Here is an 18,161-nt window from a genome sequence, read left to right on the forward strand (position 1 = left end):
GGTCTATTTATAGACGTCTAACACTGTATAATTTATTGGATGATTTATATATGTACCACACTATATTTACTTTCTAAATAATATTCTCACTGTTTTCTTTTACATACAGATGTTTTCAAGCATGTAATTTTAAAAGGGAAAGTTAATAACTTTATAAAGTAATAAATCTGCTTTAAAGTAATATGTACAAAATTAATTCATGAACATCGGGTCATACAGCTTTAACATATCAATAGGATTATAGGCAGCAGGCAGAGCAAATATAAGCCTTCTCCCAACTTGAAGATACAAGGTTACTACATGTCCTATGTGCAGTTTGACCTTTGACCATGTGACCTCAAAGGATGTATCAGTGTACCAAGTTTTATGTCTGTCAAGCAAAGGGTTCTCAAGATATTAAGCAAACAGTGTCTTCCTATGTCCAGAGTGGACTGATCCATCACCTTTTGACCTGAAAATCGATAGGGGTCCTCTTCTACTCATAACCGACCCACATATGAAATATTTCGATCAAGTGAATGGTTCTCAAGATATGTGGTTTACCGACTGACAGGTGCAAAGCAAAATGCCCCTCTTCTTTGAAATAAATATTAAATACTGCTAACATCCAGTAATGCAAACCACGATGACACCCCCCACCCCCCCCACCAACCCCCCCCCACCCCCCCAATAACCAGCCATGCAACTGAATATTCATTAATGGCATTAATTATTTTAAGCTTGTGAATAGAAAGATATTTTGCTACACAATTTATTCAATAATATATGGTGAAATATTTCATCATTGTGTTAAAACTGTTGTAATGACATAATATTATAATGATTATAAATGTACAATATCATAAATATTAATGTACTAATTTCCTGATCTTCTGAAACATGCCATTGCTACAAGGGGATTATTGAATTTGTATGAATTTTATTTATTTAAATTACTAGTATAGGTATGCAGGGGGAGGGGGGGGGGGGAGGAGAAAAAAATCTGGATTTGCACATGAATGCGTAATTATAGTGTAGAATTTATCGAGTAATATTATCATTAGACCTAGTATATTGAAATGTGTTTATGCCCACAGATGGTGCTGTTCACAGTTTTAAAACTTTAAAGTTTTGCGACAAGACTTTTTTATCACACAATTACTGACTTGGAAAGATTGAGAGTAGAAATAAGGAAAGTAGAGGCAGTCGACAGCATACAATTCAGAACAAGTCGTCAAAGGTTAAGAGAGCCACAGTGAAGGCTGCAGAAATAATACAGTATTATAATTTTTTAACCTGACATTCATGTATACATATATTTGTAATTATTATTGTTTAAATGCATGCTGGGTACTTAAGAGTGATCTAAATCTAGCAAGAACCTAATACAGGACTTCAATTGTTCATGATTTTTAAAATATGAAACCCTGAAAGAGACTTGAAGTGTGGATAGTTTGTATAGATCTTATGTACATCCCCACCCCCCCCCCCCCCCCCCCCCCCCGTACATATATTAGTATCTCACAAGCGGTCATCTCTAAAGCTTAATACAGAGGGTACAAACTGACTATCCAGAATGACTTATGAGGATGATCGCTGGGGAAACATATTTCGGATACATTTTTGGTTCTGTATAAAATAAGTTCATTCTGGAAAGGGGGGATGTGCATAAGATCTATACAAGCTATCCACACTTCAGGTGCCTGTGGTTTCTGCTGCATAAGCTAATCCCATTCCTGTATTGAGTACTTCTACTAGTTAGTATTTGGTATATAAACATTTTTTTGAATTGCTGATCAAAGCATGAACATTAAAAAATATGTATGTAAACTGTGTTCGTTCAAACAGGAGCGCCGTAAAACAATTATTTTCTGAAGAACCCCAGATACTACAAACTTAAAACAAGTACGGACATGCATAGCAACACCATGCACCATCAACATTGCATACATTTATCCCTATGAATGTATTTCAAAAATATGATTCAGCATTTCTGAAAAATCGAAGCTACAAATCAGGAAATAACATTCTAGTATATAATATTACAGCATTTTATTTAAGCATGTGTTTTGACTTCCAGAGACATACCTGCTGGGTTTTTTTTTTACTGATCAGCAAGAAATTTCATGGAGGCTGCCATGTTTTGTCATGTGATCAAAAGTGGTCGTATGTGATTGGTCCATCACACGCGATTTCCTTTCCGGGAAGGTTGGAGGCTTGCAAACTGCAGAATGGCAGAACGTGGTATGTACTTTTGATTTTATTACGCACAAGCTTCTGCATTCATTTGTCTGAATATCAAGATAGAAGGTAGTATCTGAGGAGCTTTCTCAAATAATATTTGAGTGTTTGAAACTGTCTGCTGTGAAAGTCTTGCGAGGCGCATGCAAAACATGGGTATGTCATGAGTTGACCTAATTTCATTATTGACCCTGAATGGCCCTTTGTATTTTTAAACTGAAGGGCTATTAGTTGAATTTGAAATTAGTGTATTCAGTTCGTCTTTTTATTCTGCAACGAGCAGATTAATTTAATCGTAGTTTTATAGGCTAGCAGATCGTGTATGACGTGTTGAGTATATTATATTAGGCCTAGACTGTATGCTTGCGATAATTCAAGTTTTATCAATGAGGTTAACGTGTAACGTGATAGGCCTATACCTTTTGCAGAGTCCCATTAACTTGGTAGGATTTTTCATTTGTCATACAGACCGTTGTCACTTTAGAAGGACCCCCTTATCATGCTCTAGCAGTATATCTACACCTTTAGACTAGGCCTAGTGAACTTCAGAATCATGATACTTTGCTCAAATAAAATATGGTAATGTTAAATACATGGCCTTCCCACTAGCTGTGGCAAGTGGATAACCCTTAATAAGCTTGATTGGTAGAGCATTGGAATATCATACATGAGGCCCTGGGTCAATCCTCAGTAGAAGCAACAGTCTGTTATGTGGGACCTGAGTACTTTCTGGCAGTGAGAGTGACTTCTTCCCGAACTTTGCTACAAGCAATGGTACTCTCTGGCAATGAGAGTGACTTTCTCCCAAACTTTGCTACAAGCGATGTTACTTTCTGGCAGTGAGAGTGACTTCCTCCCAGACTTTACTACAAGTGATGGTACTTTCTGGCAGTGAGAGTGACTTCCTCCAGACTTTGCTACAAGCGCCGGTACTGAAGAAGAATGGGGGCACCTCTCTTTTGAGCAGGTTGGAAAGACTTCCCCAACAGCTAGATATTCTCGCGAAAACGCGATTAGCCCTCATAAGCAGAGTTCAGTGAAAGCGAAATGTCGTCGGACCAACGGACATGTCCGGTAATTTGACTCTCGGTCCGGTAAACTTCGTTATATTTTCAGTCCAAATGTCCGGTAACTTTCCAGCAACGGTTTTGAAAACTATGCAGCATTTCCCCCCCTTATATAACTGGTACTGATAAACGGTACCATTTCCAATGCCAAAAACAGTTGATTTTTCCGAATTTTGAGACTGCTGAAATCGTAATTTTCTTAGTCTGAAACGTTGTACGAGTTAACTAAAATGTTCCCTTCCGGTATTAAATCAAAAGTACAGATCATGGCAGTGTGTTTTGTATGATGATTCCTTATGTTTCACAACAACAAATATTACCGTAAAAAAGTTTGTAAAGAGATGAATACTTTTTGTTTTGTTGTATTTTTTCTTTTCTTTTAGCTGAAATCATTTGCCTATACATTGGTAGAAAATTCCCAATTTGTTCGATTTTGATGCTATTTTTCCCAATTGAATGGGTACCGGTACCAGTGGGTAGAGAAAAAAATTGCTGCTACGTTTCGACTTCCAGTTCAATTTATATAAAAAAAAAAAACATACAAAAACGGCAACTTGTTCCAATTAAAATGGAACAGTAATGCAGTCCACGGTAAACCTTTAAAACGAATATCCAATGACCAGGAGGCTCAAAGTCTTTCATGTTTCATGGTCTGGTAAAATGTGATTCGGTCCGGTAATGTTCCTGTGTTTACCAGACCGAATGTCCTGTAAAACATTTCAACATTTCGCGATCACTGAGAGTTATTAGCTCACCTGAACCGAAGGCTCAAATGAGCTTTTCTGTCAGATCAAAATTTGTCTGTTGTCTGTCGGCATCAACTTTTCACATTTTCACCTTCTTCTCAAGAACCACTGGGCCAATTATAACCAAACTTGGCCAAAAGCATCCTTGGGTAAAGGGCTTTCAAGTTTGTTCAAATAAAGGGGAGATAATCACAAAAATAGGGTAGGGTCATTTAAAAATCTTGTTCTCAAGAACCACTGGGCCAGAGGAGCTGAAATTTTCATGACAGCTTCCTGACATAGTGCAGATTCAAGTTTGTTCAAATCATGGCCCATGGGGTAGATTGTGGCCACAATAGGGGATCAAGGTTTTACATAGAAATACATTGGGAAAATCTTCTTCTCAGGAACCAATGAGTAAGAAGAGCTGAAATTTCAATGAAAGCTTCCTGACATAGTGCAGATTCAAGTTTGTAAAAATCATGGCCTCCAGGTGTAGGTTGGGGCCATAATACAGACTAAGGTTTTACATGCAAATATATATGGAAAGTCTTCAGATATGGGCCAAGGTAACTCAGGTGAGCGATGTGGCCCATGGGCCTCTTGTTTAAATTTCTTTTGAAGTGTCAAACATTTGGTCTATATAAACATTGTTAGAAATAGTGTCAGCCCAAATAAAATTTTGTCAGTCCAGAAAAAAATGCAATGCTTTTGAGGTTTTTATAAGTTATATTTATAATCAACTAATTGTATTTTAATCTCCATATCATCTCTCTCCAAGGAGTTCTTAAATTCTCTTTCTCATCTTGCTCACCCTCTGTTCTCTCTTAACCTCCACTCCTCTCTTTCTCTACTTCTCTCTTTCTCCACTCCTCTCTTTCTTCACTCCTCTCTTTCTTCACTTCTCTCTTTCTTCACTTCTCTTTCTCCACTCCTCTTTCTCCACTTCTCTCTCTATCCTGTCTATCCCTCTCAAGTTCTTTCTCATCTTCCTCTGCAATCGTTGTAACTACTCTTTCTCTCACTTTGGGTGTAGTTGGTCCTTCCACTTTGAGCAGATGGTGTCACCTAAGTAAAACCGCATGAAACAGAAGCCATTGTCTCCCAGCTTGCCATCGGAGTGAAACAATTGGTTTCTGTTCTCCTCGTAGTTCCTCACGTTTTCGTTTCAATGCCTTGCTGGATTTAGAATCGGTTTGAAAATTTATTGGTCACACGGCTGTCATTTTCCTGGTAAAAAACGGACTTTGATCCTGATCTTTTATTGGCCATCAGGACTGACAATTAAGTAACTTGTGTCAGACATGTACTATTATTATCGGATAATCCGACATTACTGACACTTTTCAAGAACTTGGCTTTATCGAGAGTAAATATATCCCATACAACTGAGGAAAACACCCGTGGAGTACATCTCTTCGTGCTTCATGTGAAAAGAAGAAAAAGTGCTAAAATGTCGGGTACTTCTGCAAATATATAAATCAAACAAAAAGCCAAAATTCTCCTATATTGGAGATTTATGGTCGCAGGAAGAAAAATAATGCAGCGGCACTTTCGGTACCACATTTTCCATTACCGAAAGCCATATTTACAACATAATTTTAAAGCCAAATCGGGCTGTTCAAATTAATCCGGATACTCAACAGCGGTATGGTGTAAAGTATCGTGAATCGAGCTGTATCATGATATTACCGTGATATACCATCTCGCAGTTAATCGCTGCACCATTACTATAGGGGTACAATGTGGTAGTATTAGATGCATATCCTTCCTACTATTAATCTCTGGGTTAAACATTTGTCTTGACTCTTGATCAATAGTTGTCATGCCAGAAGTTCCAGGTTCAATACTCAGTGGAGCAACAGATGATTGGGGATAAATAGGAATTACTAGGGCTGCAAAGGGTAACCGAAAACCGGGGGTCTTGTTGTTCAGTTTGGATTTGGTTCCATTTTTCCGTATTTCAGTTCGGGTCCGGTTTTTACAATAGAATCATTATCAGAAATCTGTTTAAACAATGACAGTATGTAAGATATGTCTGATATAGTTAGAATATATGCCACAACATCTTCAATGACAAAACATTGAAAGCATGGAATGGAGATGTAGAAGCGACAATGCTGTTTCTAGGACCACGGATGTCGAGTCTAAACCAGAGTCCACGTCCAAGAGTAATTATTGTAAGAAAATAATCTATGCTTATGTCTCAGGTTTGAGTGTGGCTCGAATGTATGGCCTCCCAGTCACGAAGCGAACGTTCTACCACTGAGCAACTGCGAGCCTATTGCATACTTAAACTCACACTTGAATATTTTGCAGGCTGTGAGTGATTAACTTCTGTCTCCCCCTTTTGTAGAAAATTAAAATACATTTTTACTGTATTCCTACCTTGTGATTTCTCTTACGTGTAATCAAATAGAAGGTAGTGGTCAATTGAATTGTAAACCATTAATACTAGTTTATACTTAAAAAGAAAATTCCCAATTTGTTCTTTTAACATAATGGGTATATTTGGTTGTCACTCTTTCCTAAAATAGTTCAAATAAAAGGTCCCAATTGGTAAATAAGCAACAATTTCCCAATTAATAGTTTAAGAATTTCAATGTAAGTAAGATGCCTTTCTCAGTGATTGCCTTAGTATTATTAAAATCCAGAAAAATACACACATTTCTAGACTACACTTCACGTACTTCGATGGGGAAGGAAGAGGGATATTGAATGAATGTAACTTCAAGTGAGAGTCTATCTAAAGTGAAAGAAGTCTCTTTTAATTGAAAGAAAAATTTTGAGTATTGTATGTTGATTTAAAAAAAAAAATCTTAATCTAAAGAAATAATTTCTATAAATTTCCCAATATAAAGAGATTGGGACCCTGTCCCTAAAACTAGTGTGTGAAAGGGAAGGAAGGGATGGAAGAGAAAATAGGAATAAAGACGACAGGCAGAGAAAATGGGGATGGAAGAAGGGAGAGAGGGACCCCTCCTTTACACACTCACACTCATTCCTAGTAATGGTGGATTTTAGCTCTTTTACTCCAGCAATATATGTATGGGAAATTAATTTTAGGAAGGTTTAAACATGTATTCAGAGGACATAATCATTATTCATTTGTACTGTAATAGTTTCAATACAGTGCAGTAGCATCTCTATTCTCTTGTAAACTTTTCATTAAAACATTGTTTCTCACTTGTTTGCAAGTGTTGATTATTGACTTTCATTTCGATTTTATTTTACGATGTTGAGTATTTAACCATTTTATATAATTATTTATAGGAGAGAGAGAAGCTTTTGTCACCTTGGCAACAAATGACACATATGCATTGGGATGTCTTGTCCTTGGAAATTCTCTTAAGCAAAGAGCAAGGACTACTCGCAAATTGGTTGTCATGGTTACACAAGGGGTCTCACAATCTATGAGGTAAATATGTAGTTTTATTATTTTGTCAGCGTGATTGGTAATTATGATTTAGTTTAAAGTAGAAGAGTTTCCTTCTTATGATAAAACAAGGTATGAGTTGACTGTAAATTAGTCAGTACGTCTGTTCTGCATTTTAGAAGGGGGGGGGTAGTTAAAGAATCCTTTCACAGTACTCTAGTAATGATTCATGTGTTGATAATTATGTTACAAAGGCATTGTGGCTGAATTATTACATGGAAGTTACATGTAAGATGTTTATTTGGTTCATTAGTATAATTTAGGCTAATCATTCTATCTTGCTGCAAAGAGATCCAAATTTATGTTGGGGGATGGAGTGAAAATGGTGTGAATATCAATTAATTACTCTTAGCTGCAGGTTGATTGTTAGGACACTAAACACCTGGAAAAATGACATTTCTGCTGCCAATTAACATGCAGTTATCACAGACTCCCGCGATACCTATATCCTCCCACATGAAAGCATGCATTCTACAACATAATCTATTGTAAGGATGAAATGTTATTCATGCTGTGGAATATTCATAGAAGAATTCTGATACAATCTTTTCTATTTCTCAAGGGATCCATATCTTTTAGAAAAATGTTAAGTTCCAGAAAGGGAAAAACATGATGCATGTTTTAACTGGTAACATCTAATTAATATTTTGTGTAGTTAGTGGGGACTTTGGGATTCATGCTTTGTTGGCATTTATTGAGTGTATAGTGATATTCATGCCATAAGTACTTTTAAAAGTGTTTGTTATTGTGAAGTCAAAAAGTACCACAAATATTTTGAATATGGCTGAGTGCAAAACTTCTACTCCAGAAATCTCTCAAGTTTTCTCTTTAATTTGTCAAATGGTTAGGAATTTTTTTGCTCCCTGATTATGTACCTCAGAATGAGTTCACCTCAATATCAAACTAGTTCTAATTGTAACGGGGACCGTTACAGATGTTCCCCAAACCTCCCCCAATTAAAAAGTGATGTCCTTGTGAATCTATAGGAAAAAATCATTTTATTTTAGCCTTTAATTACATGTAGTACGTTCAATATGGTCATTTCAGTACCAAGCAATGAAAGAAAGCGTTGCACGTGCATACACGCGCACGCGTGTATGATTCCGAATTTTTGTTGATGTCGTTCAACAGGCATTTGTATCATATACCCACAGTATGAATTTCATAACGTTTCCACCAAATATAAGGAAGTTATAGCGATTTAAAAATCGTCCAATCAGAAATCAGCACACGTGCATGCACGTGCTGAGCAGTAATTCTAACCACAGCAATTTGTAAGGAGTACCAAGATACATCTAAACCCCTAATATGAATAGAATTTGATGAAAAACAAAAACGTTATCGTCCTTTAAAAATTGAACATTTAATAAACGTTGCACGCGCATGCGCGTGTGCGTTGGCATTTTTTGTTACACCAACATATAGATACACATATTGTCTACATATGCTGTGAATATCATCTCATTCGCTTCATAAATAAGAGAGTTACAAACGTTTTAGCATTATCCAATCAAAATGAAGCGCACGTGCATGCGCGTGCAAATTGGTAATTTTGACCATGTAAATCAGTTAAGGGTCTCAATATCTACCTATGATATGAATTTCAAGCCATTTCAATGAACAACAAAAAAGTTAGACTGATTCCAAAGTTAGCGTACAAATTTTGTAATGCGCGTGCACGCGCATGCGTGCGCGTGCTGGCAAAATAACTATTATTTTTCATATGTTCAAATGATATACTATCATCCTATTTAGGTTTTATATCGCTTCCTTCAATATTCTGATTTTCCATTTTTTGTACCAAAATTGCAATGCACGTGCAAACAAAATGACTATCACTATGCACATCTACAAACGCTATACTATCATCCTGGAAAGTTTCATATCGATCCCTTTTGTAGTTTCTGAGAACACTACCGGACAAAAAAGTACCGGAGAAAAAGAATAATAATAATAATAATAACTAGATACTCATTACTAGTAATGAGTAGGTCTTCCGTTAGACCACTTCCAGTAAAGAGCTTTCTATTCCTACGAAAACCATTTAAATGTATCAGAAAATGTGTCTTAACAATGAATGAGAAATGTATTATCGAATTTTTTACTCCTTTCTCATAACTTCTGGTGACGACCGGAAGTACTATTCAGATGCGTTTTCCTATAAATGACATCGATTCTTTACTGTCTATATTCCCTGAAAATTTCACGTCTCTATCTGAAAGAGTTCTCAACAAAAACAAGTAGACTAAAGAAAGAAAAAGTAACAAGTTACTACCGACCGGAAGTCAATTTTGAAAAACAAAATTATCAAAACTCTAGAAGTTGATACTTTTATTAAGACATGTGAAAATCATATGAAAGACTTCAAATATAAACGAGATTTATGGGGACAAAGAGACGAAAAGTAAAAAGATATTTTATCAAGAAACCGGAAGTAGTCGTTTTGACCACCGACAGACTCAATATTATTTTGACACTTTGAAAGAGAGTTGATAAACTAGTATAGGTTTCAATTTAAAAGAAAAAGTTTGAAATTTGCGATTCTTTCCATCACTTCCGGTGACGACAGGAAGTGACGGTCGACATGTTCAACCCCCTACTGCACGCTTACAAACGGAGATTGATCATTCCTGAATATATGATGAACCTATATCTTACCTTTTCCAAGAAAAGTGCTGGACAAAATTCCTTTTGAGAAACAGAAAATCGGCCCTATTTTCCGACCGGAAGTGAATTTTGTAAAACAAAAATACCTATAGCAAGGTCATTTCATAAGACATTATTCCTGAAAATTTCAAGAAAATATATCCAGCCATCTCTGAGAAATCACTCGAAGAAATTGGAAAATCGACATTTTTTCAAATACTTCCGGTATAGACCGGAAGTGACGGACGAAAAAATTGAATGCATGTGTACAATGGACTAATGCTAGTTGATCAACTCTACAAGTTTCAAACGTCTATCTATATTCATTATTGAGAAACTGAAAAAACAAGGTTTGAATATGTCCACCCCATATCTCACGACCGGAAGTGAATTTTACAAAAATATTTAAATATATAATCTAGACAATTATAGTGTCTATAACATACCTAAAATTCAAATCATGAACTTGTTTTATGACCGAGATTTATTGCACTGAAAAATGAGAGAATGAATAATCTTTCTTTGATATAACCGGAAGTTGGAGTTTCAACTTCCGGTGGGGTCAAATTTTTTTGAAAATTACAACAAGACCTAGTAAACCGATATAGGTTTTAATTTCATGATACATCAATCACTTCCGGTGACGACCGGAAGTGACGGCAAACATTCTTAACCCCATACTGCATGCCTACAAAGTGAGATCTATTAACTCTGAAAATTTGGTGATTCTATCTTTTACCGTTTCTGAGAAAAACGCTGGACAACGAAAACAGCTAATAAGCCGTATTTGCCGACCGGAAGTAAATTTTACAAAAATATTTGACGTTACTCTAGACATTTATAGTGACTATAATATATGTAAAACTCAACTCATTAACTAGTTTCATGACCGAGATTTATGGCACTGAATAATGAGATAATGAATAGTCTTTATTTGATATAACCGGAAGTTGAAGATTCAACTTCCGGTGGGGTCAGCATTTTTTGAGAATTAGAACGAGATATAGTAAACCGAAATAGGTTTCAATTTGAAAGAAAAAAGTTTGAAATTCATGATTCCTTTAATCACTTCCGGTGACGACCGGAAGTGACGGCCGACATTCTTAACCCCCTACTGCACGCCTACGAAGTGAGATCTATTAACTCTGAAAATTTGGTGACTCTATCTTTTACCGTTTCTGAGAAAAACGCTGGACAAGATATCTTGTAAAAAGACGAAAATTGGACATATCCGGAAGTGAATTTTGAAAAAATGAAAAAAATGCCTCGAGGTACCATCGTTGTCTATAACCTGTAAAAGTTTCAGGAAAATCCATCCAACGGTCTAGGAGACGAAAGGGGAAAAAAAAAAAATAATAATAATAATAAACAGTACAATCACTAGAAGGTCTTCCGTTGGAAACGGAAGACCTTAATAAGAAACAGAGTAAAAACAATATGTTCCCAAACTTTGTTTGGGGAACATAATTTGAGAGATTTATTTGGGATGTCCTGTTGACCAACCACAGATTTTCTGACAATTTTATGAACCAATCAAATTTCGCATATCATGGCTTTACTGAACATTTCTAATTGTGGTCAAATTACTATCAACGTTTTCTAAAGTCTTCATATCTTACAGAAGATCAAAGTTTTGTCAACACAAACAAAAGTAAACATTTTACAAAAGCAGAAGAGTTCTTTGGAAATAGTGTCCTGTTGACAATAGATTTCAATACAAAATTTTAAACAATATGCTATTAATTGCTGATCTATCTGAAATTCTGCTCTGATAGGATAGATTCCATACACAAATGTACTGGGAGAGGGCCTACATGGGCTGTGCCTGTTGCCCAATCCTGTTGAGTTTCTCAATAAAATATGTTTAAATGTACTTACTTAGAGAAGTCTGATTTTGATTAGATTTGTTGATTACCAAAGCCATGTGCACAGGAGCTTCATTAATCTGTACAGTTTTTAACTATCAGTAAAATCCAAAAGTTAGATTTCAATGATGCATATCAAACTACAGTGTATAGATATAGACCCAAGCATTGATAAGGATACGTGCAAAACTGTCTGGATACAAAAATCTTCATTGAAATGAACTTTGGCAAAGAAGGTTGGGGATGATTATTCACAGAAGCACATTAAGATAAAACTTTTCAGAAATTGTGCACATGTATTTTTATGCCCCCAGTATTGAGGATTCAGGGGTATATAGTGGTGTTATTTTTAGCTCACGTGAGCTATTTCGATCACCTTTTGTCTGTCGTCTGTCTGTCTGTAAACTTTTCACATTTTTATCTTCTTATCCAGAACCACAGGGTCAATTTCAACCAAACTTGATACTAACCATCTATGGGTGAAGGAGATTCGAGTTTGTACAAATGAAGGGCCATACCCCTTTCAAAGGGGAGATATCATGAAAATCCAAAAATAAAGTGGAGTCCCTGAAAAATCTTGAGAACCACTGGGCCAGAGAAGCTGAAATTTACATGAAAACTCCCTGACATAGTGCAGATTCAAGTTTGTTAACATCACGGCACCCAGGGGTAGGATGGGTCCACAATAGGAGATCAAAGTTTTACATCCAAATATATAGGGAAAATCTTTAAAAATTTACAAGAAACCTTCCTGACATAGTGATTTGTGAAAATCATGTCTCCCCCCCCCCCCCCCCCCCCCCCCCCCCTTGCCAAGGTGAGTGATGTGGCCTATAGGCCTCTTGTTACCGTATAGAGGGTTTTTTCTGCAGGATGATAAATTTAGCTTATTTTTGAGGTTAGAGAGCTTTCTGCCAGATATGTACCCAACTGCGACTTCAATATTTGCAAGAGAGGTAACTCTTCCCTGTCCGCTAAAATTATTAGTATACCTTTGAGCCTGCAAATGGTCAAATTTTAGACCTTCAGGGGAAAAAATGCTATTTGCATGGTATGTTAAGCGTGTGTATTTGTTGTGAAAAGATCTTGTCAATGACACCAGATTTATTGACATTGACCACTGACCTAGTTTTTGAAAATTTTCAAAACCTTGGTCATATCTTTTACACCACAAGAGGTAGACCTCTCATATTTAGTATGTGTATTCCTTGTGGCAAGACCTTTCTATTGACACCAACATCTTTGACCTGATGACCTTAACATTGACCTTTGACCTACTTTAAGATTGTTCTAATATAAGCTATTTCTTTAAAACTGTAAGGTACTGCTATTATATTTAGCATGTGTATTTCTTGTGAGAAGTCCTCTCCATTGGTACCAGACTTGTTGACCTTGTGACCTTGAAATTGACCTCGACCTACTTTCAAAATTATTCACTAAAATGAGTTCCACTTTGTTGTAATTGGGGCATTAGTGTTTCACAGACACATCTTGTTTTTTCACAAATTAATGAAGTTAGTCAATTTAGCAGCACAAGCAAATTACTTAAGGTATGTAAATTTTCCCCAATTGTTGATCAAATATGAACTTTCAATTGACATTGACCTTTGTTGTGTAGTATTGATTTACTGCCAGTGGCAAAATTATTAGCTGTATGAAAATGTCAGGGGCTGTGTAAAATTTCAACAGTAAATCATTATAGAATATGGACAAACAAATTATACTGCCCACAAATGTGTGATTGCATGTCAAAAATAATTTCTAGTGAACAATTCATATTTGTTTCTTATATAAATACAGCTCTAACGCTAGTCACAGAAGCTCCATAAGATTTTTTGCTGTCAACAATAGAAATATATTCCTCCCATCCATGAGTCTATTGTACATCTATCAACAGATGTCTGATAAATCTCACTGCATGTGACATATTTCAGTATTAAGGCATCTAATCATGAAACCTATTGCTATGTGTTGAAACTCCTTGATTTTTTGCTAATGTGTAACTTGCAGTCCAAAGTTATCAGACATTGTATTGATATTTGAAGCATTGAGCTAGCTCTCTACACACATGATGATGAGATTTACCCAGTTTCTCCGATTCATCCTCTCTCATCTTCTATTTTATTGTACAATGCACTTTGTACTGTATATCAGACATGAGAAGTAAGTCACTGAATAAAAGTTGTTTACTTGTAGGAACCAGTTAGCAAGGGTGTTTGATATGATCTATGATGTAAACCTTCTAGACAGTCGAGATTCAGCAAACCTACAGTTACTAGGGCGACCTGATCTCAGTGTGACCTTCACAAAGTTCCATTGCTGGCGATTAACCATGTTTGAGAAAGCTGTATTTTTAGACGCAGATACTCTGGTAATTGCATGTACCTATGTAAAAGTTTCATTATTTTTTTCTAATTCACTTAACAACCATGAAGTAAGGTTACAAACACACACATGTATATGTGCCGATTATGCACAAATTATATCTATCCTCGCATTAAGTGACACAACAATTCTTTCATATTTCCATATTGAGAGGAAATGAAGTTCTGCATGAATTTCATGATCTCAGAATCCTTGAATAAATTTCATTTCCCTGCAACAGGGAAGAACTTGTTCTGCTGTATATAAATTGTCACAGCAGCATCTTTTGTTCCTTATTTCAAGCTCCTGTGGGGATTTGGGTTAGAATAGGTCCTTAGTACTCCTTATCGTAGAAGGTCTTTCGGATGTGACCGCAAAAACTGAGGTCCCGTGACCCAGCAGGTGTGGCACGATAAAGATCCCTCCTGCTCAAAGGCCATTAGCGCCGAACATAGGCCTAAATTATGCAGCCCTTCACCGGCAATGGTGACGTATCCATATGAGTGAAATATTCTCGAGAGGGACATTAAACAACATTCAATCAATCAATCCTTATTTCAACAGCTTTGATATAAAAATCTAAGATAAATGCCTTAAAAATCAGGAAATTATTTGTAATTATTAAAAGTGTTTAAAACCCCAAATCCTGTTGTTGCTATGGATTTTGACAATGGAGCAGTGTGAATTTATAGAATTCTGTGTAAAGCTCAGAAAGATTCCCATCCAATCAAAATGCAGGAACAGACAGACAGTGCAATAGTAAACATAGTTAAGGTAGTACTCTACATCGTCATAATGGCTGACTTCCTTAAAAACATGGATGCAAAAATCGATATCAGCAATATTTGACTTTTCCTTTTCCAGTTAGATACCTAGCCGAGTAGCTCAGTAGGTTAGAATACTGACTGCTGACCTGTAGGTCACAGGTTCGAGTCCAGCAGGGGTTTAATTTTTTTTTCAGATTACCTTCTACTAAAACTGTATTTTTTGACAAAATAAAGTAAATTTGAAAATTTTCAACTTCAAAATATTTTTGTACATATCCTCCACTTTTCATCTACATCAAATTTCTCTGGTGTAGCACACCTCCTTAAATGTTAACCTAGAGAAATCTAATGGAACACAAAGACCCACAATAATTACAGTATTTCTCATGTGTATAGTTCTACACATCAGGTGTCTTATAGAATGTCACAAAATTCAGTATATGCTGCCCTCCGGATTGGATCAATTTGTCCTGACAGAAGATGATTGAAAGTTAGATGGTGTGCATTTCAAAACGAATTGCTTTGTAACGTTCAGTTGCATCATGATAACCTTGCTGGAGTGCTCACTATGAATGATGAATTAAAAGCAATGACCTTAGATTTACAGTGAGAGGAGAGTCTTGTTTCCATATTGCTGGGGTATGATCATTGAGTCTCACCTAAAGTTAATGAAATCAACAATGTCTCCCTGATTTCATTACAAGCCTCATACTAGGCTTTTGAAATGAATGACAGTTGTACTGTTCACTAGTGACAGAGTTCTTCTATGTCTGTAAGAGGGCTTGGTAGGATTTTTTTGTGTGTCTCATTAGGTCACTTACTTTATTTTGTTTGGTTAACTTTAGTGGGATTTAAATATCATGCTTTGTCAGATGATAATGGTATTAAACCAAGGGGAAATAATTGTATCTGAAAATCATCCTGAAGTGAAGCTCAATTTTGATTGCAGTAGAATGTATGGTTTAATGCTATTGTTAACCAGTATACATTGAGGGAACAAGATGGGATCTTTCTTTCTGTGTACAGACCCATTTCTTCCCCCTTATCTTTCAACTGGAAGGTGTCTAAAGAGAAGTCAAACACTCCAGCAGTGTGATAAAATGAATCGGTGTGATAAAATGAATGTCTCAGATAGCCCTGGGTTTTTATTGATTATACAACTGCTTGGATGGTCTGATTTACAACACTTCTGATGCCTCAGAATCATTAAAGAAAGCCTGGGATTTTTTCTGTCTTTTTTATTGTCTGTGCTCAAGACAAGATACGTCCTTGTCTGCATTTCGAGGTTACAAATGAATTTTTGCATGTAATTATATTAATGTCTTATCAGGGGATGCTTTGTAAATGGTGTATTACAGCAATTAGTCACATTGTCATTGGTCGAGGATGAGCTGATGTCTGCAGCATTAGCAGGGTCAAATTGTGCATTTATTTCACTGTCATTGGTTGAGGGTGTTCTTGCTATTAGGAGCTGATGTCTGCAGCATTAATTTATTTCACTGTCACTTGTCTCATGCCTCATGTTATGTCTGCACTATCTTATGTCATTCATATTTTATACACAAATGTTTGATGTCAATGATTTGTGTAATTATAACACACACACACACACACACACACACACACACACACCCCGAACAAAGTTCTGGGGGGTATATAGGAATCACTCTGTCTGTCCGTCTGTCTGTGCAGATTCGTGTCCGGGCCATAACTTCTTTGTTCTTTGACTTAGGCATACCATATTTGGCACACATGTAGATCACCATGAGATGATATGTCGAGTACCTTTGTGACCTCTATATGAACTTGACCTCAAGGTCAAAATTAAAGATTTTTTACAATGGATTCGTGTCCGGACCATAACTTCTTTGTTCTTTGACATAGGCATACCATATTTGACACATGAGTGTATCACCATGAGGCGATGTGTCATGTACCTTCATGAACTCCATATGACCTTGACCTCAAGGTCAAAATTAAAGGTTTTTACAATGGATTCGTGTCAGGGCCATGACTTCTTTGTTCTTTGACATAGGCATATCATATTTGACACATGAGTATCACCATGAGACGATGTGTCGAGTACCTTCATGACCTCTATATGACCTTGAGGTCAAAATTGATTATAGGGTTTTGACAGTCATACCATAAGACATGGGTGTATCACCATGAGACTATGTGTCATGTACATTCATGACCTCTTTATGACCTTGACCTTTGATCTCAAGGTCAAAATTATAGGTTTATGCCATGGATTTGTGTTCGGACTATATCTTCCATTTTCTTCTTCAAAGGCATACCATATTTTTACAATCAGGAAAGAGGTAATTTATACCTATTAACAACACCCTTTTGGGAGATTGGGGTAAGCGGGGGTTATTCTTGGTGAGCATTGCTCACAGTACATCTTGTTACATACTTGACGTCAATGAATTTGTTCTGTAATTATATATTTGATGTCAATATGTTGTGTAATTACATATTTGATGTCAATATGTTGAATGTTTGATGTGATTTTTGCTGCATTAATGACTTCCTTTCTGTCACTATGTATCAGGTTCTTCAGAATGTAGATGAACTGTTTGACAGAGAGGAGCTCTCGGCTGCTCCTGATGCTGGATGGCCTGACTGCTTCAACTCGGGAGTTTTTGTCTTCCGTCCATCCGAAGAAACTTACAATGCACTTCTGCAGTTTGCAATGGCACAAGGAAGTTTTGATGGTATGACATTTTAAAAAAGCTGTTTAGGATATAGATTTAAATTTCAGAATCATTTAATCCTTTTCTGTCAGAATTTGAAGAAAAATTATTCTGCAAATGTTTAAAATATATTAACAAGGTGTTTACGAGATATATATGGCTAGTAATATCTGGTTGTCAAATCAACTTTAAGAAATGAATTTTGTTTTTGAAAATACATGAGGGTATGAAACTAATGCCAGCATACTTCACGAAGCACATTAGCGCATCATGAAAAATATGCTAGATAAAGCGTGACAGTTCATACCCTCTTGTATTTTCAAAAATGAAATTCATTTGAATTTACATTCTACTTTTATTTCTGTTGGAATT

At 36.2% G+C, this 18,161-nt stretch overlaps 2 protein-coding genes across 4 annotated transcripts in view; one reads left to right on the forward strand and one right to left on the reverse strand.

Annotated features, from left to right (window-relative positions):
• The window catches only part of LOC125659853 (uncharacterized), a 6,847-nt gene extending 4,693 nt beyond the window's left edge, over positions 1-2,154 (reverse strand). Inside the window, exon 1 of the mRNA XM_048891646.2 lies at positions 2,068-2,154. The gene's annotated coding sequence lies outside the window, so the exon portion shown is untranslated. The remainder of the gene's footprint in view (positions 1-2,067) is intronic.
• Positions 2,140-18,161, forward strand: part of LOC125659851 (glycogenin-1-like) — a 35,019-nt gene continuing 18,997 nt past the window's right edge. The window contains exons 1-4 of one of the 3 annotated variants that reach the window (XM_048891641.2): positions 2,140-2,223; positions 7,286-7,430; positions 14,156-14,330; positions 17,648-17,810. In XM_048891641.2, coding sequence (XP_048747598.2) covers positions 2,211-2,223; positions 7,286-7,430; positions 14,156-14,330; positions 17,648-17,810 — 496 coding nt within the window. In that variant the 5' untranslated portion in view covers positions 2,140-2,210. Of the gene's footprint in view, positions 2,377-7,285; positions 7,431-14,155; positions 14,331-17,647; positions 17,811-18,161 lie in introns of all 3 variants that reach the window. The other 2 variants (XM_048891643.2, XM_048891642.2) reach the window with 2 other exon arrangements.

This window comes from Ostrea edulis, chromosome 9, assembly GCF_947568905.1.
Source record: "Ostrea edulis chromosome 9, xbOstEdul1.1, whole genome shotgun sequence".
Classification (NCBI taxonomy): domain Eukaryota; kingdom Metazoa; phylum Mollusca; class Bivalvia; order Ostreida; family Ostreidae; genus Ostrea; species Ostrea edulis.